Here is a 23,058-nt window from a genome sequence, read left to right as displayed (position 1 = left end):
TTTAGAACAGTGTTCAGGGACACTGCCCTTGTTTGGTCTTTCAATGACTGTTTCCGATCACTGAGCTCAGTCACCCTGCCCGCCTGTTCATTTTCTCTCTGCCACTGGTCCTTTGGTGCTGTGAGGTTGAAGCGGGGAAAGGGAGGACAAGCTTTCTCAGGCCTTTCTAATCTGTATTACTCCCAGGTGAAATGGTCTTCGTGGCTGAAATTGTTTTTTTTTTTTTTTAATATTTACTTTTTTAGTTGTAGTTGGACACAATACCTTTATTCATTTATTTATTTTTATGTGGTGCTGAGGCTTGAACCCAGGGTCTTGCACGTGCGAGGCGAGCACTCTACCGCTGAGCCACAAGCCCAGCCCATGGCAGAAATTCTTAGTGCCAGAAATTCTTCTGCTTTGCTAGTCTCAGTTTACATCTTGCTGTTGGTGTCTGCCAGATTCAAGTGTTGGTTTCATCCCTGAACTCACGGATATAAGTTCCAGGTCGAGTTTGTGCCATTGTCTCATAGAGGTATTAAAATGCTTGGGCTCCCCATGCACTCTGGCAGATTGTGACTTTTGTGCTCTAGCTTAATGGGTCGAACAACCTCTGGAACGGCCCAGGGCAGGCTGCCCCACCAACCCTGGGATTTCCTACCCCAAGTTTTCCCCAGTTCTTTTTGATATTTTGTGACCTTCAGTATTAATTTTCCCCACTCCCACCTGGAGCTCAGGTCCACTTCTAACCTTAGCCTTGCCCGAAGTACTCCAAATTTCCAATGTTCAAGGCTTCTGTCCAATATTGCATATCATTGGAGTGCCCCCCCTACCTCCCACCTCAGAGAAGTAGTTTTCTCGCATCCGAGGCACTCAGCTGGGAGAAAAGCCACTTCCCCCTAATCTACCATCTTGTCTGTCTTGTAATCTTGTTTTTATAGAGAGCATTATTTTGTTTACTCTTTGCACTGTTCTCTCTGTTGTTTTTGTGGTTGTTTCCTCCTTGCCGTTGTGCCATCTTTTAGAACAAAATCTCATATGCGAAGCTTTGGGTTCTTGTTCTGCAGGCTTATTGGAAACTTCTCTGGAACCATTCTCTGAATCGGGGTGGTTTGATCCAAATCATTTTGTTTGGTTCCTTTGATCTTTGCCATTTGCACAGGTTTAACCTTGGGAAATGGTTACAACTTCTCTTTCCTTTTTTAACAGGCAGGAGAATTCTTTTCCAACCTCTGACTTCACACACAGAGGTCATGGCTTTTGTTCTCATTTCTGTTATGAGTTGATTTTAACCCCTACTGTTAGAATCAATGCCTTAGCTATAAGCAGTAAGATTTAAAAATAGACAAATTGCTTGTTTCTGTCTTTTTTTTTTTTTAACCTCTATAGATATAGGAGGTTATGGAACTGTGGAACTGCTGTGGTTTATTGGAAAGCATATTTGGTCCTAACTGGGTAATCTTAAGTCCCTGGATCCTTATTTTTAGGTGAGGATAATAAATTAGATAGAAGTCTTGAAGCCAAAATGTTATTTATGTGTAAATGGTTTATAAACTGAGAAGTATATTTATGTATTAGGTTATTTTTATTGTTGTATAATTGCAGTGGTTGTGTTACTAATGTAAGTCTGTTTTTGACTTTCAGGTTGTTCCATTGACTGATAATGTTTGGCAACAGTCATCTTATGAAGGTGATATTAGAAAACATATTTCTGATAGTAATGTAGCCTCGTCAGAAACAACAGTTCAGTGGGATTCTGGGGATGATCAGGTATGTCTGGGGACGAATTGGCAAACCATTTTTCTTTTGGTTAGTATACAAGAAATTCTGCTATGAAGAAGTGAGAAGAGGTAAGTTACTATTTCAGTTTTCTTTGTAAACTTTATATGGAATAGCAGTTTACTTTTGTTGTGGGGCAGGTCACTCAGAAAACACACCAAGTCCCAATTTTGCCCAAATTGAAGAGTGTATATTTAGCCGGCCAGCCAGCAACTGCTCCCTGCAGGAAGGACCCATTACTCTCTGCAAGGAACAGCCCCAAGACTGAGTGAGCATTTTAGGATATTTAAAGGCAAAAATTACATCTGGGTTGACGTAGCTGTAAGCAAGCAGGTACAGAAGCTGGATTGGGCAGTTTGTGAGACAATGCAAAGGGTACGTTGGTATTTCCTGCAGGACTTTCCAGGTTGGCATAGCAGCAAGCAAACAGACAAAATGACTCTAATTAAGTACAAGTTAGAGAATGGTTAATAACGTCTAGACAATCAATCTCTGACAAGGTACATTGCCCAAGAAAAATGGAAAGCAAAGAGAATAATTTTACATTGTATAAGAATTACTATTTTGTGTTGCCAAGTACACTATGCTAGGTAACTATTAATGGGTACCGAGGTGGGGCTTTCCCACGGAAGAAGCATTTTTTTACACGATATGGAGTCCCAGGGTAAAATGGACTCTGTTTGGTCATTGCCCATTTAGAATGGCCCATAACACTTTATTTTTTGTTCTTAGGACCCTTTGCAATCTCAAGTATTCAAAAGAGCATCTGTTTACATGGGTTATGTATATATTAGCATGAAATAAATTAAAAAAAAATTTAAAAAATATTTAGTTTAGAATTACAAAATGGGGGGGGGCTGGGGCTATAGCTCAGTGGTAGAGTGCCTACCATGCACATGTGAGGCACTGAGTTTGATCCTCAGTACCACCAATAAAAAGAATTATAAAATAGGTTTATAATACTACCAAAAGTGTGTTTTAAAATGAAAAATGACTGTTTCCTCAAAAAGAAAGGGAGAATAGCATTGTTTAACATTTTTATAGATTTCTTTAATGTATGGTTTAATTGGAGACTCTTGGTGTATTAGGCTTCTTCAGAGAAATAGAAACAATAGGATAGTGATATATACACATACCACACACACAAATTGGCTTTATTTTAAGGAATTGGCTTTATGATTATGGAGGCTGGGAGAAGTCCCAACATCTGTAAGCTGAAGACCCAGAAAACAGTATATAGTTTCTGTCTTGAGTTCAAAGACCTGACAATCTTTAGGTAAGATTGTGTAAGTTCCAGTCTGAGTCTGAAGGCAGAAGACCAATGTTTCAGCTTGGAGATGCCAGAACTAATTCTCTTTTGACTTCCTTTTGTTCTTTTTGATCCTTTACACAATTAGATCAGGTCTACCAACATTGGGGAGGGCAAATGCTTTGTTTAGTCTTCTCATTTAAACACACCCAGAGTAATGTTTTACCAAATATCTGATTACTACCTGATTCACTCATTTTGATAAATAAAATTAACTATCATAATCATGTTTTTACATGTGCTTTTGCATTTAGTCAGTTGGGATATTTTGTTTTGGTTTAAGTATATGAAGGAAATCTGACCTGCCATATATGGTTAGAAAAGGGTGGCCATCATTGATTGCCGGGAAGCTTGTCGGTGACCACCAGGGATCCTCAGACCATGCTTTGAGAATGAGCTAGAACGTAGTCATAAACTTAGAAGAAATAGAAGAATCAAGAGCAGATGGGGGAAAGCTCATGTATCTTTGGAAGAAATTCAGCCTTAGTCATACGTTTAAATATTGAAGGTTGATTTTCTGGTAACTTGAGTATTGAGAATTCTTCCAGTATCTCCAACTTCTTCTAAATTGCAGTGGGTACCTATTAAATGTAAGATAGAAAAGGAGAGAGAGGAGTTAAGAGTAAGTCCTGATCAGACTACTCAGGGGCCATTAAATAAAAGGGAATTGTTATGGGTTAAATATTTTGTGTCCCTTTATTGCTGTGTTGAAATCATAATGCTCAGTACCTCAGAATATGACCTTTTAAGAAATAAGTTGATTGTAGATGTGCTTATTAAGTTAAGGGGCCACAACGGGGTAGGATAGCCCCTTCATCTAATATCCTGGGATCATTGTAAGAGAATGCCATGAGAACAAAAAAACACACAGGGAGAGGACAGCCATGTGAAGCTGGAGGCAGAGATTGTAGTTATGCTTCTAGAAGCCAAGGAATGCCAGGGCTTTGCAAATTAAAAAGGAATTCCCCTAGAAGGTTCAGAGAGGCAACACTGTGATTTCAGACTTTTGGCTTTGGAAACAAGAGTAAATTTTTGCTGTTTTAAGTCACCTATTTTTTCATTTTTTATGGTAGCCTTAGGAGACTAATACAGTTTATATTCCTAAATAGATTGATATTCCCTGAGAACATGTGTTTCAGTCTATTTTGTGTTACTGTAACAAAATACCTAAGGCTGTGCATTTTATAAACAAAACAAGGTTTATTTTCCATACAAAATTGTAGAGGTTCAAGAGCATGGTACTGACATATGCTTAGCTCTGGTTAGGGCCTTATGGTAGATGGCTTCACAGTTGTGGGAATGTGTACAGAAGAGATCAGATAGTCAGAAAGGCCAACAGAGGGTAGGAACCAGTCTTGCTCTCATAACAACTTGTCATGAGAACTATCTTTTTTTTTTTTTTTAAGAATTTAAACTTTATTTTATTTATTGGTTTTTATGTGGTGCTGAGGATCAAACCCAGGGCCCCCTCTGCACTAGGCAAGTGCTCTATTTTTAATTTAATTTTCATGAGAAGAAACTCACTCTGTGATATTAGCTTTAATCTCTTCTGAGGACAAGTGTCTGTAATGATCTAATTACTTTGCATTAGGACCATCTTTTAAAGGTTCCTCTTAATACCACCACATTGGGGACCAAGCTTCTAACACCTGAACTCTTAGAGGACAAACCATGTCCAAACCATAGTAGCATGTTTATGGTAGAGCACGGTTTAAAAATTGATGCCTTCTTTTTTTTTCTTGCTATAATTATACAAGCATGGAATATATCTTATTCTAAATCAGACCCCAGTACCTCTCTTTCCCCTTGCCTCAGAGGTACTGGGATCTCCCTTCCCTCTATTGATCATCTGCCATTTATCCATAGTGATTTTTTTAAAAAATTTTTTGTGGATGTACATAATGAGATTCACTGTGGTGTATTCATATATGTACATAGGAAAATTGTGTCAGGTTTGTTCCTTTTCTTATCCTCTTCATTCCGCTTTGTCTAATCTACTGAATATTGATTCTTCACCCCCATCCCCTCTGTTGTGTGTTAGCTTTCAAATATTAGCAAAAACATTTGACCTTTGGTTTTTGGGGACTGGCTTATTTTACTTAGCATATAGTCTCTAGATCCATCCATTTACTGGCAAATGTCATAAAGCCATTCTTCTTTATAGGTGAATAATACTCCATTGTGTGTATATATACCACATTTTCTTTATCCATTCATCTGTTGAAGGGCATCTAAGTTGGCTCTATTTGCTTAGCTATTCTGACTTGAGCTGCTTTAAATATCACTGTAGTATGCTAATTTTAAATATTTTGGATATTAACTGAGGAGTGGCATAGCTGGGTCAAATGGTGGTTCCATTCCTAGTTTCTTGAGGAATCTCCACATTACTTTCCAGAGTGGATGCACCTATTTGCAGTCCTACCAGCAATGTATGAATGTACCCTTTTTCTTGCAAACACTTATTGTTGCTTTTATTCTTAATAACTGCCATTCTGATTGGAGTGAGATGAAATCTCAGTGTAGTTTTAATTTGTATTTCTCTAATTGCTAGAGATGTTGAACATTTTTTCATATATTTGTTGACCATTTGTATTTCTTCTTTTGAGAAGTGTCTGTGTGGAGATATTCCCTTTTTTTATCACGGATTTTTAACAATTTGTGTTTTTTCTTTCATTTGGTTAACCTTGGTAAGGTACATAAAAACGAACTTTTTTTTTTGTCGGTTTTTTGAAATTTTTTTTAGATTAGAACTTCATTGACTTTGGCTCTGATTTTGATCATTTCCTGTCTTCTATTGATTTAGGTGTTAGTTTGTTCTTTTTATTCAAAGGCTTGGCGATGTAACATTAGATTGTTTATTTAGTATCTTTTTATTTTTTAGTGAATGCTGAAAGTTGTGTCCCTTCATTTTAGCACTGTGTTCATTGTGTCCTAGAGATTTTGATATGTTGTATCACTATTCTCATTTACCTTTGTGTTAATGTATTTTTTATTTTATCCCTGGTTTCTTCTGTTATCCATTGATCATTCAATAGTAAATTATTTAGTCTCCAGGTTTAATTTCTATTTTTTATTTTATGAATTTCTCATTTCATTCCATTTTGATCTGATAGAATGTAGGGTATTGTCTCTATATATTTTTTGTATTTCCTAAGAGTTTCTTTGTGGCCTGTTTTAGAAAATGTTCCATGTGCTACTGAGAAGAAAGTATATTCAGTCATTGATGGATTAAATATTCTATATATGTTGGTTAGGTCTAAATTATTAATTGTACTTTTTAGTTCTATAGCTTCTTTGTTTAGTTTTTAAAAAAATATTTATTTTTTAGTTGTAGTTGGACATAATACCTTTATTTATTTATTATTTATTTATTTATTTTTTATGTGGTGCTGAGGATGGAACCCAGGGCCTTGCATGTGCTAGGTGAGTGCTCTACTGCTGAGCCACAACCCCAGCCCCTTTGTTTAGTTTTTGTGTGGATGTTCTATCCAGTAATGAGAGAGGTATGTTAAAGTCACTCAATATTATTGCATTGTGGTCTTTTTAATTCTTGGCATTGAGAGGGGTTTTGATTATGTATGCTCCATTATTTGGGGGACAAATATTAACAATTGTTATTTCCTGTTGTTGAATGATTCCCTAACATAGTTTGAAGTGACTTTTTTTTTTGTCTCTTCTGATTAACTTTGGCTTGAAGTTCACTTTATCTGATATATGGAGAATAGAAACCCCTGCTTGTTTATGAGATTCTTGTGAGTGGTATGTTTTTTCCCATACTTTTACTTTTAGTCTGTGCATGTCTTTGCCTGTGAGGTGAGCCTCTTGGAGAGAGCATATTGTTGGGTCCTATTTTTTTAATGCAACCTGCCAACCTATGCTTTTTGATGGATAAGTTTACTCCATTTAAATTATTATTATTGAGAAATGATTTTTATTCCCTGAAGTTTTGATTTATTTCTAATTTAACTCATTTGATATTTGACACTCGTTTGATAGACTGTCCTCCCTCTGCTGGTTTTCATTTTTAATTTTCATTTCTAATTCATGAAATAGTTTAGTACTCACTGAACTATTATAGTGCAGGTTTTCTAGTTGTGAATTCTTTTAGCTTTTGTTTATGGTGGAAGGTTTTTATTTCGTTTTCAATTCTGAAGTTTAATTTTGCTAGGTACAGTATTCTTGGTTGGCATCCATTTTCTTTCAGAGCTTTGTATGTATTATTCTAAGATCTCCTAGCTTTTAGGGTTGGGTTTAGAAATCATTTGAGATCTGGATTGGTTTACTGTTAAATGTGACCATTTCATTTTTCTTTGGCTGCTTTTTAAAATTCTATTGGTATTTGTATGTTTGGCATTTTCATAATAATGTGCCTTGGGGTGGATCTATTGTAATTTTGTATATTTGGAGTCCTGTATGCCTCCTGGATTTGAAGTTCAATTTCCTTCTTAGGGCTGGTAAATTTTTCTGATATTATTTCATTGAAAAGATTGTGCATTCTTACTTTGTATTTCAGAGCCTTCATCTATCCTTATATATCTTAAATTTGGCCTTTTAATGCTACCCCATATTTCTTAATATTCCATTCATGGTCTCTTAATATGTTTTCTCTATGTTCAACATCATATGCTTTGTCTTTGACTGAAATTCTGTGTTCCCAGTGGTCTAGTCTATTGGTGATGTTTTCCATTGAATCTTTTTTTTTTTTAAAGAGAGAGTGAGAGAGGAGAGAGAGAGAATTTTTAATATTTATTTTTTAGTTATCGGCAGACACAACATCTTTGTTTTGTATGTGGTGCTGAGGATCGAACCCGAGCCGCACGCATGCCAGGTGAGCGCGCTACCGCTTGAGCCAAATCCCCAGCCCCTTCCATTGAATTTTTAATTTGGGTTATTGAGTCCTTCATTTTGAGGATTTATGATTGATTCGTTTTCAGAATCTCTATCTTCTTGTTGAAGTCATCTTTCACTTCTGTATTTTCTCTCTGATTTCACTCCTTACATCATCATTTGCTTGTAGAACAGTTGCACTATGAACTTTCTAAATTCCTTCTCTGATATTCCTCCACTGTGGTGTCATGGAATCTGTTGTTGAGGCCTTTGGGTTGTTTGAGATGGTTTGTTCTCTTGCTTTTTCATATTGTTTATGTGCCTACTCATCTAACAGTGTGGTTCTGAAGTAGCAGAATTTCTACCCTATCAACTTGTAGTGTCCGTGCAGGTTACAGTACCTCACAAATTAGGAGGAGAAAAATAATTGCAACAATCAAAGCAAACAATTTATAGCATTGAACTAAATACTTAGTTCCTACTGTGACATCTACAATGTTAATTGATACAATAAACAGAAATGGTTGGATCAGCAATTACCATCAGTAAAAGCAGTTAAGTAATCATGTATTATATTGGCATTAAATCAAACAATAGGAGTCACCTATGGCATCCACGAAGTAATCATTGCAGCAGCATTAATGGTGGGGACAGGTGATATATAAGCCAATTAGTGCTAAAAGATGTTAACAGTAGAGTTAATGGACTGCAGCTCTGGCTCAGTGGCATAGCACTTGCCTACCACGTGTGAGGCACTGGGTTCGATCCTTAGCACCACATACAGAAAAATAAGCAAATAAAATAAAGGCATGCTGTCCATTAAAACTACCAAAAGAAACAAACAAACAAACAACAACAACAAAAAAATAGAGTTAATTAAGAGGAAAGAAAATGAGCTAGGTGGGTAGAAAAGAGTTTACAATTTCAAAAGATGAACAGAGAGAATGCAGAAGAGATTTAGGATATGATAGTTATGATGGAGAAGAAGAAAAAATAGAAGTAAAAAATTAAAGGGAGAATGCAAGAGAGAGCAATAGAATTTGGCTCTTAGTAAAAAATAAAGAAGTGAGAGAAGAAAAGAAACAAGAGAAACCAACAAATGAAAAACATTATAAAACTAAATCAAAGTGTACTAATAAAAACCCCTTATCCTCAAAAGACAAGGCAAGGAAAAATAACTACATTAAAAAAAGCTACAGATGAGAAAAAGGAAACATGTATATGCATAAATGTTCATGAAACATTCAGTTCATACACACACACGGGGAGAGAGAGAGAGAGAGAGAGAGAGAGAGAGAGAGAGAGAGAGAGAGAGAGAGAGAGAGAGAGAGAGAAAGAAAATAAATAAAAAGAGATTTTTTTTTTTGGTGGTGGTGGGGAACTAGAGATTGAATTCAGGGGCACTCCACCACTAAGCGACATCCCAGCCCTGTTTTGAATTTATTTAGAAACAAAGTCTCACTGAATTGCTTCATGCCTTCCTTTTACTGAGCTTGACATTGAATTCGTGGTCTTCCTGCCTTAACTTCCCTAACTGCTAGTATTATAGGTGTGCACCACTGCTCTGGGCTAAAAAGAGATCCTTGATGAAAATTATGAAATCATTTCCACTGAGCTGGTCAAAATTGTCAGTAGAATATATGTTCACTGTCTGTGCCCAACTGTCTTTGTTTCTGTTTTTTTTTCTGGAGGTATATACTACGCATAAAATAGGGGCTTTGAGTTGTTAAATCCTTCCTCTTTTTGTGTTTCTCCCAAAGTTGCAGCTGGAGTTGAAAAATTCTCAGCTTTCCTTCTTGGCAGTATGAGGTAGGGTGGGATGGGAAGTACTGCCAGTTGGAGTTTTGTCTATACTGACCAGTTTGATGCACTCTCAGGGTGGGGCTGCTACAGAGTTCTCTGAGAGGAGTTCTCATAGGTGGAATTCCTAAAGGTAGGACTTAGGTTTAGTCAGGTCTCAGGGGCTTTGCAGGGTAGTGACTGCTCTGATAGATTAGATCAGTGCACCTCTAGGACTCATCAGTTGTCAACCAACAGTGGGAGACCGTATCTCGGTAGTCTCTCCAGGGTTTCACTCGTGGGGTGGGAGAGCCTCTCATTTGCCTGCTTTATTGCCCCTGGACCCTTCTTTTCCAGGCTTCCGGTCTTAGTCCCCAAATGTAATCAGAACCTCAACCCCCTTCAGGTGATTCTGTGAGCCTGTAGACTCAAGGGATTAAGGGATCCAGCTCTCCTTTTCCTCTCTCTTGTGTTGTTCTGGGTGCAGTAATCTCTGTGCCTGTTTTACTTTTGTTCTGTTAGGCACAGTATGTCTCAGGGCAGGTGCCTGCCAGGACCATGTTTGGACGGAGCTTAGAAATCCTGTTTTTTGTAGCCTCCTTGCAGAGTTTGTGTCATCACGGCTCCTGCCTTAGTGCTTTGTGGACTGATGGGATGCACGAGACATCCTACATGGAATTGTGTACTAAACATTATAGCCTCTGGTATAGCCTAAGACAGGCTGCCCTTGAAATCCCAGGTTTTTGTGCACTACAGTCGTCCATTGTAGTTTTCAACTTTTTCTCTCCCTCTGAGCTGTGGCAGCAAGGAGCAGTATTGCTGCCACAAATGCTATCTTGGCTCTAATGTTGCCTTTTTCTCTGTTTAATATACAAAAGGTTCTGTCTGTAAGGCTCTCTGACTGTCTGGTATTGAGATTTAGTGAAATCCCTCTTTTACCCATCTCTCAGGGAAGCAATATTAACTGATATTTGAAACCCAGGTCATGGAGTGGCAAGAAATACAACTTTCCTCTAGCCCACTGTGTTGCTTACCCCTTCAGTCCTTTCTTTCTTGTATTTGTATATTCCTTTTTATTTTTCAGTTTTCGGCGGACACAACATCTTTATTTTGTATGTGGTGCTGAGGATCGAACCCGGGCTGCACACATGCCAGGTGAGCGCACTACCGCTTGAGCCACATCCCCAGCCCTATTTCTTTACCACTATGTGATGCCTTCTATTGTGTTATGATGATGTTAACAGAGTTCTCACTAGATGGAACCCCTTGATCATGGACTTTACAGTCTCCACAGTTGTGAATCAAATAACATCTATTGTTTATAAATTACCCAATCTGACAGACCTGGGGGCATACACCTATAATCCCAACAAATTGGGAGGCTGAGGCTGGAGGATTGGCATTTTGAGGCCATCCTTAGCACCTTAGTGAAACCCTGTTTCAACATAAAAATGAAAAAGGCTGGGGCTGGGGGCTGGGGATGTGGCTCAAGCGGTAGCATGCTCGCCTGGCATGCGTGCGGCCTGGTTTCGATCCTCAGCACCATGTACAAACAAAGATGTTGTGTCTGCCGATAATTAAAAAATAAATATTAAAATTCTCTCTCTCTCTCTCTCTCTCTCTCTTAAAAAAAAAAAAGACTGGGGATGTAGCTCAGTGGTAAAGTTCCTGGGCTTCAATCCCCAGTATTATCAATCAGTCAATCAACAATGAACAAATTACTTAATCTGTGATTTTTTTTTTGTCTTAATAGCAGAAAAAGTGGACTAAGGTACTATCTAGTACCTGAGATTCTTAGGTCTTTGATCTAGCCTTCAGTGTTCTTTATCTCATTACCCCATTTTAGCCTTTTCATACCTCCTCTTTGTTACTAATTCTGTGGTCACAGGTTAGACCTTGTCATCACCAGCAACTTCAGTACAAATGTCTCACTTTCTCTTCCCTTTTAGCTGTGGCTCAATTTTATATTCTGCTCCCTGTTACAGTGAAATTTACAAGAATTGTCTATAGTTTCTATTTCCTTTTTCCTTACTCTCCTTTTAAAAAGTCAGGGTTATTGATGTATAAATTAAGTATAGCAAAATTCAATCTTTGAGGCATATTGTCTTTCATTGAGCTTTGAGAAATACTATGGTCATGTAAACACCAATTACCTTTGAGATATATAACATTGCTATCATCCCCCAGAAGTCTCTCTGTGTCCCTTTTAAAAAAATATTTATTTTTTAGGTGCAAAAATGTACACAACACAATGCCTTTATTTTTATGTAGTGCTGAGGATCAGACTCGGGTCCTGCCTGTGCTAGGCAAGTGCTCTACAGCTGAGCCACAATCCCAGCCCTCTATGTTCCTTTTTAAGTTATCAATTCCCATGCTGATTGGATTTCTGCCCCTGTAGTTTTTGCCTCTTCTGAATTATACAGTGTGTAGACTTTTGTAACAGACTTATTTCACTTGGTGCATGCTTCTGAGATTGACCCATGTGGCAAGTATCAATAATTTGGTCCTCTTTAATTTTTGATGCTAAATAGTATTCTGTTCACGTACAGATTTTTAAATAGACATACAGCTTCATTTCTTTTGAGTAAATACCTAGCTCACTATTATGGTAGTTGTATATTTAACTTTATAAGAAAAGGTCAAAATGTTTCCACGAGTAGCTGCACTATCTTTAATTCCCAGAATTTTATGATAGTTCTGGTTACTCTATCTTGGTATTGTCAGTTTTAAAAAAATTTTTTTAGCCACGTTAAAATGTATGGTGTCACATTGTGGTTTTAATGTGTATTTACCTAGTGACGAATGATACTGAGCATGTTTTTTTTTTAATTTATTTTTTTAGTTGTAGTTGGACACAATATCTTTATTATTTATATATTTTTATGTAGTGCTGAGGATTGAACCTAGGGCCTTGCATGTGCTCTACCACTGAGCCACAACCTCAGCCCACTGAGCATGTTTTTATGTGCTTATTTGCCTTCCATGTTTTGTTCTTCAATGAAGGGTTTAACCCTTACCTCCTTTTATGGATAGTTTTTTCTTCTCGTTGAGCTTATAAAGTGCTTCATATATTCTAAATGCAAGTCCTTTATCATATATGGATCTTGTAATCATTTTCTCTGAGACTCTTGGCTTGTCTTTGCATTCCCATGTCTTCAAGGAATGGAAGTTTTTATGAAATTGGCTTATAGATGTTTTTTCTTTTGTGATTTATGCTTTCTTGTATCCTGAAGAATCTTTGTGTCATCCTAGTCCACAAAGATTTTTGCCTATGTTTTCTACTAAAACTGAGTTTCTTGACCTTGTCACTACTAGCATTTTTGGGCTGAATAATTGTTTAGTGTGGGGGGCTGTCCTGTGTAGCACAGGATGTTTAGTGTCCCTGGCCTGTACCCATCTTGATATCAGTAATACTTCTCCAGGCCGTAATCATCAAAAATATCTTCATCTTAGGTGTAATAAATAGCATTTGACAATATTAATCATCTTAAAATCACTTCTTTTCTTGGGTTTTTCTGATTTTTCTCTCTACTTCCCTGGCAGTTTTCTTTTAGTATTCTTTGCTGTTTTATCTTCCTCTCATAAATCCCAGAATTATAGTTCGAAAGTTGCTGAGGAGTATGATTCAAATGTGGTTTGCAAGAAGAAAATTTTGTTTGTATGATGTTTTAAAAAAATTGAAATAGAATATAGTGAACATATAATGCATAGCTGGTCACAGGTGCGATTGCTCTATTCCAGAACAGAATTATTTATCTTTTTGAGTTTTTAACTTGTGCTTAAAGTATTGGAATATTTTTGTTCTCATCCACATTGAGGCTTTAAATATATTTGGGCTATGTGCAGTGACACGTGGTTGTAGTCCTTACTACTTGGGGGACGAAGCAGGAAGATTGCTGGAGTCCAGGAGTTTGTAGAAGCCAGCCCAGGCAACATAATATAGAGGGAAAAAAAAAAGATAAATATACATATACAACCCAAATTTCTATGTTCAACCTTTCCTTCTCTCTCAAACTTTGTCCGAAAACTTGTCACCCTTATATCTATCAAATATATTTAGAGATTTGAGGGCTTTTTGACATTATAAAGGTATAACACCAAAATTCTTTATATTATAGAAACATTATAACAAAATACATAATGTAGAAAGGAAAGGAATGTTGAACAGAGGTTACTTAAAATTTATGAAGAGAAGTTAGTATGAGCATGTTTGCATGGTGAGAGGAATGGTTCAGTAATGAGAGAAAAATGGAGGAAGGAAAGTAGAAAAGAAATTTTTCAAAAAGTATGGAAAGGAAATCATTGAAAAAATGATGATAGGGCTGGGGTTGTGACTTAGTGGTAGAGTGCTTGCCTTGCACATGTGAGGCACTGGGTTTAATCCTCAGCGCCACATAAAATATAAATAAATAAAAATAAAGTTAATAAAAAGTACGTCTTTGTTAACAATGTGATGAAATGGGAAGGACTTTGATAGTCTTTTTTTTTTTTTAAACATCATAAGATAGAAATCTTAGTAGGCAATGGGGTTGTAGATATGGTGGTAAGAAGACCTGGGAGTTCCTGTTCTTTGAATAATGGAGTAGGAGATGAAGTCACGAGTTCAAACCAAGGAAGGAGAGTTCTGTAGAAGTCACTTGAAAGAGTTAACTCACCAAGAAAATGTATTAGGAGTTCCAGGTGCTACCGAGTAACCTTGAGGTTTAATGTCATCAATTTAAAGAAAAAACAGTCTGTCTAATGGGGAGGTTTCTCTAGCACTGTGCTGCCATTTGGATTGAGGCAATGAGAAGCTTCAGCCATTGCTAGCTTTTGTCTGGCAAATAAGACAATGGAGAAGGCAAGAAGATAAAGAGCATCTGTAAGGTGGTGATTCTAAAAATGCCCATCAATTCTCAGTGGTAAAGAAGGAAATACAGATAAGAAAGACATGATGACAAATGTAAATGTGATAGGATAGTTATCTGTGTGAGATTAAAGAATCATAAATTAATAAAGAATTAGAAGTTCTCATTTATAAGTGGAAGGAGCAAAGAATAGTATAGTGCTTACCAGTGCCTATGAATGGTGTAGTGGAGAGGGAGATAGAGAGAGGATCATTATTTGATACAAGGGTGCAATTGAATAGCAGGAGGAATAATTTCTAATGTTTAATATCACAGTAGTATAACTATGGTTGATAACAGTTAAGCGAATATTTCAAAATAACTAGAGGAAGTGGGTTTGAATGTTCCCAACAAACAGAAACAGATACATATCGGAGGTGATAGATATGTCCATTCATATCATCTAATCATTACACATTATATACACATGCTGGGTCATATTGTATTCCATAAAATGTAATATTATTATGTGTCAAATATATAAGAGAAATAACAAAAAGCATAAATATGGTAGAATACTTGTCTTGATGAGGTTAAAGAATTACTAATGTTGAAGAGTTAGAGTAAGTCAATTGTTGTGTCTCATATATGTATAATCCCAGAGACTCAGGGGGCTGAGACAGGAGGACTGGAAGGTCAAGGCCAGTCTTAGCAACTTAGGTCATAAGTAACTTTGTGAGTCAGTTTCAAAATAAAAAATGAAAAGGAATGGGAATGTGGCTCAGTAGTTAAGTGCCCCTAGGTTCAATACCTGGTTCCAAAAATAAAAAAATAAACTAAATAAATAAAAATAAAATAAATGATTTGTGGAGGTCAGAGGTTGGATATGAGAAGAGTGAACTAAGAGATCCAGTCATTGTCAAAGAGATTGAGAGATGATTTGAGCCTAGAGATTTTGTTATAGTGAGAGTCAAAATAACTGGAATCCCCTTGCTTTAAAACCTTCCATTGGCCCACTGTCCCCTATTGAATGGAGTATTCTCAAAGTAGAGGAGGAATAACCTTACAATTAATTATACTCAGATTTAATTTTCAAGTATTAGAAAGGTAAAAAATGTATTTTTAGCATCAATTTCATGTTGTATATTTGACTAATTTATCATAGAAGTGGTTGAGATAATTTGGGATGTCAAGGGTCTACTATTCTGTAGTTCCACAGCCATGGATGAGTATTATTAATATTTTAAAATATTTCTTTCCAATCTTTTTTCTTTGTATATATTTATATAACTTATACTATGTGTGGGTAGTTGAGTTTCTTTTAAAATCTTTACTAAATAAGCATTTTACTAATGCTCTTAAATACTGAAAATATCTTCTCCAAGATTTTTAAGAGTCTTGTTGGAAAATGTGAAAATCTTTCTAAATTATAACATATCTTGTTCTTATGGATTTTATGTTATCTAGAAGTAAAAATATGTCAATATTCTCTTAAAAGCATTTGAGTGGGTTAAGGAAGAAGACAGAGTCCACTAATGGACTATTTTCAAAATAATAAAAACCAATGCCATCCATGTTTTTAAAGTAAAATTGAATCCAAAGATTTTAGATAAATAATGAAAAACTGCAAGTTGAAGAGGCATGGTAAAGGGAAAAACAAATAAATTAGAAAGTATAATAAAATTAAGTTCAAGAAATATGGAAAAATAAATGTATTCCTAGCAATTATAATTAAGAAAAAGAAAAATGAGTAGATTTTATATTTTAAAAAGCTGGACTAGTATAGTTAAAAAAGGAATTGAGAAATAGTATTAGCTAAGGCTCTTTGACCTAATAAATTTACTAGTGAAAATATTTACATTTTTAAGGAATATTGAATTTTCTTGTATTAAAAAATATAAAAAAGTTAGAAAGTAAAGCAAAACATTCTAAAATGCTAATTAATCTTATTTATGACTATCTATGAAAATAATAATGTTAGTAAATATAATTTATGAATCAATACAAAGATGTTTTAATATAAAGCAATTTATTGCTATACTTAAGTTGAAATAAGGAAAAGAAAGCTGCTACAGTGTAGTTTGATAAAAGTTACTACTTATTTCTAAATTATTTAAAAATGACAATGAAAGAATACTTTTCATAGCAGGATTGGAAAAATGTACTTATTAACTAATATCAAACAGGAGAGGAAAACACCTTTAAAATTGGTTACTTTCAGTATTTAATTCAACTTTAATTCAGTGATACTAATTAATGTGGTGCCAGTTCATGAATTGCTTGTTACTGTTCTGTCAAGAGGTAAGTATAGGATCTGGGGTTGTGTATCCCAGTAGTAGCACATCCTAGCACATGTGAAGTGTCCTGGGTTTGATCCTCAGCACCACATAAAAATAATTAAATAAAATATAGATATTGTGTCTATCTACAACTGAAAATAAAAAGAGGTAAGTACAGCTGGGCACAGAGGTGCATGCATGTAATCCCAGCACTTTGGGAGAATCCTGAGTTCAAAGCCAACCTGAGCAACTTAGCAAGGCACTAAGCAACTCAGAGAGACTCTGGCTCTAAATAAGATTAAAAAAGGGCTAGGATATGGCTCAGTGGTTAAGCTACTCTGAGTTCAATTCCTAGTCGTTTCCCAACACCACTCCCCCAACCCCACTCCACCTGGTCAAAAAGAATAAGTATAGAAATTGAGAGGAAGTGTTTGTTGGAAACTTTTATAGCAGTTTGACAGCAATTTTATGGGTTTGTTTTTGTTTTTAAGAACTAGAAATCAAATAGTTAAGCCTGAATTTTATATTTAGGGTTTATATAGTTTTAAATTACATTTTCTAGTTACTTTTACTAATTAAAAATAGTTTATTATTGCTTATTAATTTTAATAAATTATTAGTGTGATGAATTGAAAGTAGGACTACTAGTCTTTTACTATAGTTTAAAGATCAAAATTCTGAATCAAGCTGCTAATGCAAGAGTAAGTATTTAAAAAGATACAAATGTATCACTATTCATGGATGATACCATAATACTAGAAACTAATAAAGTGATCACATGTAGAGAGTACTGTACCTTTATGTTTGGAAAAATTTTTCAGTTTTGTTGTAATTAAATTCTAAAATTTTCTTATGTAGAGCCAAATCCATTGATTTAATGAACTAACTTAAAACACAGCAGAAACAGAACTAACTTAAAACATAGCAGAAACATCAACGATTCTTTAGGACTTTAAGAAATGATTAGTATTAGAAAGTGTAGTCAATAACGTAAGAAACACAGAAAGAACAGCTTTACTTTTTCCACTTATTTAGGAGAATGTCATAAAATAGGAAGCTAAATACTCATGGATGGACATTTTAATTTAAATGTTAATATGTATATTAACTCACTTAATGATGTGGCATGTGTTCCTTTAAATTTACTGTTATAGAGAACAGAATCTTGGAATTATTTTCCTCAAGAAATGGACTCTTCTCAAAGCTTGGATATATCACAGACCAGAATTAACATTGGAGCGGAAGGGTCTGAAGTGATAGAGTTCCCGTCTTTGGAGGAAGGTATATTGACCCAGTCAGAAGAACATGTAAAGGAACGAAACAGAAATCTCTTATGTTCTCCATTGCTAGGTAATGCCTTTGTATTTTTTACCTAGTAGTAATACCTCACATTTGTAAAGTAGTTTTTGGGGGACTGTTAGTCCTGTACATAAGTAAATCCTTTTTGAGTTGAGGAGCTCTATAGAGTTCTACTCAAGGGATTCGTTTGTTTTTTGTTTTCTACACTGGCCAGCTGGTCTAGTTATGGCAAATGTGCATTTACCCTTCATTTTATCATGCCCCAGTGCTCATAGAAAGCAGAAAGGTGCACTTCCTCTTTAGTGGGTATGCCTCTTCAGATCTTGAATTGGTAGAGTTGTTCTTGGGTAATGGAGATATTATTCTTTGACTGGTTCTCTCAGCAGTGGAGATTCCATGTTTCCAAAACCAACAAATAAATGTCTGTATTTATCTTGTTCAATTCTGGGAATTTTTTAAGACTTAGGTTATTATCTTCAGCTTTGAGACCAAAAAACTGAGATAAAGAGGTTAAATGGCTTAACTCAGGTAGATCTTACTACTTTCCTTTGTTAGGTTTAGAACAGTTTTATTAGTTTTAAAAAGATAAACTTTTATGCACCTTTCACATCATCAAGGGATTAACTGAAATGATTTTATAGAATTTTGTAGAGAAGTGTGATAGGATTTGATTCAGCAAGTTCTTTTCAAACATAAACTTATATTATCTAAATCAAGATGTTAGTGCTAAAGTATTCTATGATGTAGATCATTAAAGTCATTTAAGTCCACATTTTAACATGTTGACAAAATTAGAGTACTGTTGTTGGAGAGGTGAAAATCATAGTAGATGAAAGGGGTGGGGTAAGGGGAAAGGATGGTCAAATATTTGAAAGGCTGTCATGCTAAAGAGGAAGCAATTCATTTTTTCCCACATTTTAAAAATTGGTGCATTATGGGTTATATATGGTAATTGGATTTGTTGTTATATATTCATACATGCACACAATATAACAATATAATTTAGCCAGTATAATTCCCCAGCACTTCCCCTCTCCCTCCCTGGCAACTCATTTATTATTTTTCATTCATTTATTTATGTAACAAGTATCTTAAGTGTCTACTTGTTTGATTCTATGGATAGATAGATGAAATCCACTTTTTCTGAGAAGATAACTTAATAACAAAACAGTAGTACCCTAGGATGAGTGTTATAATGGTCTGTAGGGCAAGAATCTAAATGAAAGCCCCCAGATCAAGGCTTTATTTTGTAGTATTTGTGAGCTAAGAATGGTTTTTACATTTTTATTTTTCTTTTTTTTTTTTTGTTTCAGTGCTTGCTATTAAACCTAAGAGCCTCACAGCTATATCTGCAGCCATTTTTATTTATTTTTAAAAATTTTTTTTTAGTTGTACACAGGCATAATATCTTTATTTTATTTGTTTTATTGTGCTGAGGATCAAACCTAGTACCTCACATATGCTACCAACTGAGCTACAAACCCATTTTTATTTTTAAAGGATTGTAAAAACAAAATATAAGTGATAGTTCACTGTGACCAACAAAACCTAAAATATTTACTCTGTCTTTGCAAAAAATGTTTGCAGACATGTTTATAGGAGTTAAAATGAGAATACAGCACTTAGAGGGGTCTTTTTTCAATTTGATATAAGAAAGGATTTTCTAAAAGAAGCTTAATAACAACAACAAAAAAGGTGAGTTTTGTGTCACAGCAAAGTATCAAGCAAAATTCCGTAATAAATTTTAGTAGGGGTAAGAGACTATACTGTGACTTCTATAATGTTTTAAAATGTAAAGTAGTATAATTCCAGTTTCTCACTTACTAGAGATAAAATAGAACATTTAAAATTATTGAGTAGATCCCTGGATCTGATGGCTAGAGTATATTCCATTTTACTATTTTGTTATGCATTAATTCTGTCATTGGGTATTTAGATTCTCATCTGTGGTGAATATCACTGATGATGACAGAAGGGTTAAATAAAAGAGAAATCAAGGCTGTCAACAGTGGTCTAAATGTGAGGAAATAAGCAGTTGAAAGGTGTAAGAAAAAGGCTTGGCCATACCACTTAAGCACATATATATGCCATGCATGTGAGATTTATCACTTGTTAACTCTGGCCTGTTCCTTTATAAAATACATTTTCCTATTTACCTGGGTTAACTCTCCAACTCCATCTTGGAATAGTGTTAAATATTTAACAATATGCTGAAATGCCGCTTATAATTTATTTATTACTTGCTCTTTCTTAATTATACTTAGGTAGTTATTTAAGATAATAAGGATTTCTAAAGGCTGAATGTTGTGTCTGTATGCAGATGCTAACATACAATAAGGGGAATGGGGAGGGAAGAATAGAAGGTCTTTGGATTAAACAGAGGGGAATGAAGGGAAAGGGGTGATGGGAATAAGAAAGACAATAGAATGAATTGGACATAACTTTTCTGTATTCATGTATGAATACATGACCAGTGTAACTCCACATCAGGTATAACCACAAGAATGCGAAATTATACTTCATTTATGTATGTCAGAATACATTCTACTGTTATCTATATCTAAAAAGAACAAATTTAAAAAAATTGAAGGGAAAAAATTTTGATGGATATGAATAAGCTATATTTATGTAGCTAGAAGCCTTGCGTGCTCAGTGGTACTTGTAGTTCTTAAAAATGCATCTCATAGGGCCTGGGTTGTGGCTCAGTGGTAGAAAGTTTGCCTAGCATGTGTGAGGCACTGGGTTCTATCCCTGGCACCACATAAAAATAAACAAATAAAATAAAGGTATTATATCCCATCTACAACTAAAAAAATTAAAAAAATACATCTCATAAAATATATATTATATGAAAAGTAAAAATTAAAGATAATATGGATTTCTGTAGGTTTGGAACCTGATTAAGGAGAACCCTTAATATATTTTTAAAAAATATTTATTTTTTAGCTGTAGTTGGACACAATATCTTTATTTTATTTATTTATTTTTATGAGGATTGAACCCAGGGCCTCGAATGTGCTAGGCAAGTGCTCTACCGCTGAGCCACAATCCCAGCCCCGGGAACTCTTAATATTTTTTAGAAAAGATTCTTAGATTCTTTAAATGCTCAGCATTTAATTGGACAGTACATTTTTATACTTGCCCAAGGTTCCCCCCTGTAGCATTAACCCTAGAATATTTGGTGACTATGTTAAAAAATCTTCATCATTCTTCAAGGGGTAAGGACATCTATTTTGAAAGTTTAAGACTGATTTTCTAAGTCAAAGGCCAAAGGAAAAAAATATCAGTTGTTCCTGGTGGTAACATCAGTATTTATCAATTTCTCATTTTTAATTAGTTAATTCAGTAAATAAATACTTCTGTTTTGAATATCTACTAAGTATACAGATACTTAGCTTAACCATTGAGGATATATCTGTGAACAAAGCGGAGGTAGAGCTGACAATTTTTATGGAAAACAAACAGACCAAAAATGAAAACAAGAATGTGAGGAGTTATGACAGATAAAGTGTGCAAGGGTATGAGAGTATACAGGCACATCTAGCTACTTGGGAGGCTAAGGCAGAAGGATTACAAATTTGAGGCTATCCTGAGCCATTTAGCCAGATCCTATCTCAAAATAAAAAATAAAAAGGGCTGAGATGTAGTTCAGTGGTTGAGTACCCCTGGGTTCAATCCCTAGTACTGAAATAAATAAATAAATTGTTAGAAAAGTGTACATGTAATCGTGGGAACAGAAGACAGCAGCTCTAGGAGCACAGCTTTATAGTCCAGAAAGTTACAAAAAAAGGGGGGTGTCCTAAGAACTTACAGATAACACAATTTTGACAAGTATAACCCAAAGACTGGTTAATGATCTACTGGTTCAGCACTTAGGGAGTAAATTAGATCCCACCATCGGAATTTATGAGGCGCCATTAGAGCTTCAGAGAGGGTTGTTATCTGGCCAGGGAAAGCCAGAATTTATGAGGTGCCACTAAGTTTCAGAGAGGGTTGCTATCTGGTTAGGGAAAACCAGGCATGGGTGAGTTTAAGGCACAGGCAGGCATTCCAAGCAAGTTTAGAAATTGCAGTAATTTATAGTAAAGCCGAAATTAACTTTTCATGCCTTTGTGGCAAGATGGCTCCCAATCTTAGGAGGGAATTAGGCTGGGTTTATCAAAAGGAGCCAGGAACAAAATATATAAACCCCAAGGGCAGGCCCCTAGTGACCTGACTATAGTTACTACCTAGTAATCTATTTAAATTATTAATCCATCTACGAGATTACAGATCTCATAATCTAACATTTCACCTCTGAGCTTTTCTGCATTGTCTGTCACAGTGAGCTTAGTGGGGGACACCTCATATCCAAATCATAACACTTGGTTTGCAGTAATTTCAAGGTAAACAGTGGTGAGAGGGTGGAAACTGCCTTTTATACATAGTATTGCAGGAATTCTGATTTTGTTGTTGTTGTTTGGTAGCAGGGATTGAACCCAGAGGTGCTTAACCACTGAATCACATTCCCAGCCCTTTTTTTATGTTATTTTGAGATGGGGTCTCCCTAAGTTGTTCTGGGCCTCACTAAGTTGCTTGAGACTGGCCTTGAACTGGTGATCTTCCTGCCTCAGCTTCCTGAGCCACTGGAATTACAGGTGTGAGCCACTGCACCTAGCAATATTGCAGGCATTCTGAAATTAAGAAATTATAGTTTGGCAGTCAATATTGCATCATATTGAGAAAGCAATTTAGCTTAGCAAAATACCACTCATCAAGATAATTTTAAATAAAATTTTGTTTTGGTAATAAAGGTTTTTTTTTTTTTTTTTGTTTCCGTTGATATTTAATTTGCAGGGGGGCAGAGGATTGAACTCTGGGGCACTTGACCACTGAGCCACATACCCAACCCTATTTTGTGTTTTATTTAGAGAGAGGGTCTCACTAAGTTGCTTAATGCCTTGTTTTTGCTGAGCCTGGTTTTGAACTCGTGATCTTCCTG

General features: G+C 35.5%; 1 protein-coding gene across 9 annotated transcripts in view; it reads left to right on the top strand.

Annotated features, from left to right (window-relative positions):
• Alms1 (ALMS1 centrosome and basal body associated protein) overlaps nucleotides 1-23,058 on the top strand; it is a 189,806-nt gene that overhangs the window by 23,595 nt on the left and 143,153 nt on the right. For all 9 annotated transcript variants that reach the window (XR_013428866.1, XR_013428868.1, XR_013428867.1 and 6 more), the window contains exons 2-3: nucleotides 1,624-1,749; nucleotides 17,933-18,128. Coding sequence is in view for 6 of the 9 variants with exons in the window: in XM_078029017.1 (XP_077885143.1) it covers nucleotides 1,624-1,749; nucleotides 17,933-18,128 (322 nt within the window). In the remaining 3 variants the exon portion in view is untranslated. The remainder of the gene's footprint in view (nucleotides 1-1,623; nucleotides 1,750-17,932; nucleotides 18,129-23,058) is intronic.

Source organism: Ictidomys tridecemlineatus, chromosome 12, assembly GCF_052094955.1.
Source record: "Ictidomys tridecemlineatus isolate mIctTri1 chromosome 12, mIctTri1.hap1, whole genome shotgun sequence".
Classification (NCBI taxonomy): Eukaryota; Metazoa; Chordata; class Mammalia; order Rodentia; family Sciuridae; genus Ictidomys; species Ictidomys tridecemlineatus.
The sequence above is the reverse complement of the archived record's forward strand: the minus strand, read 5'-3'. Positions and strand labels throughout refer to the sequence as shown.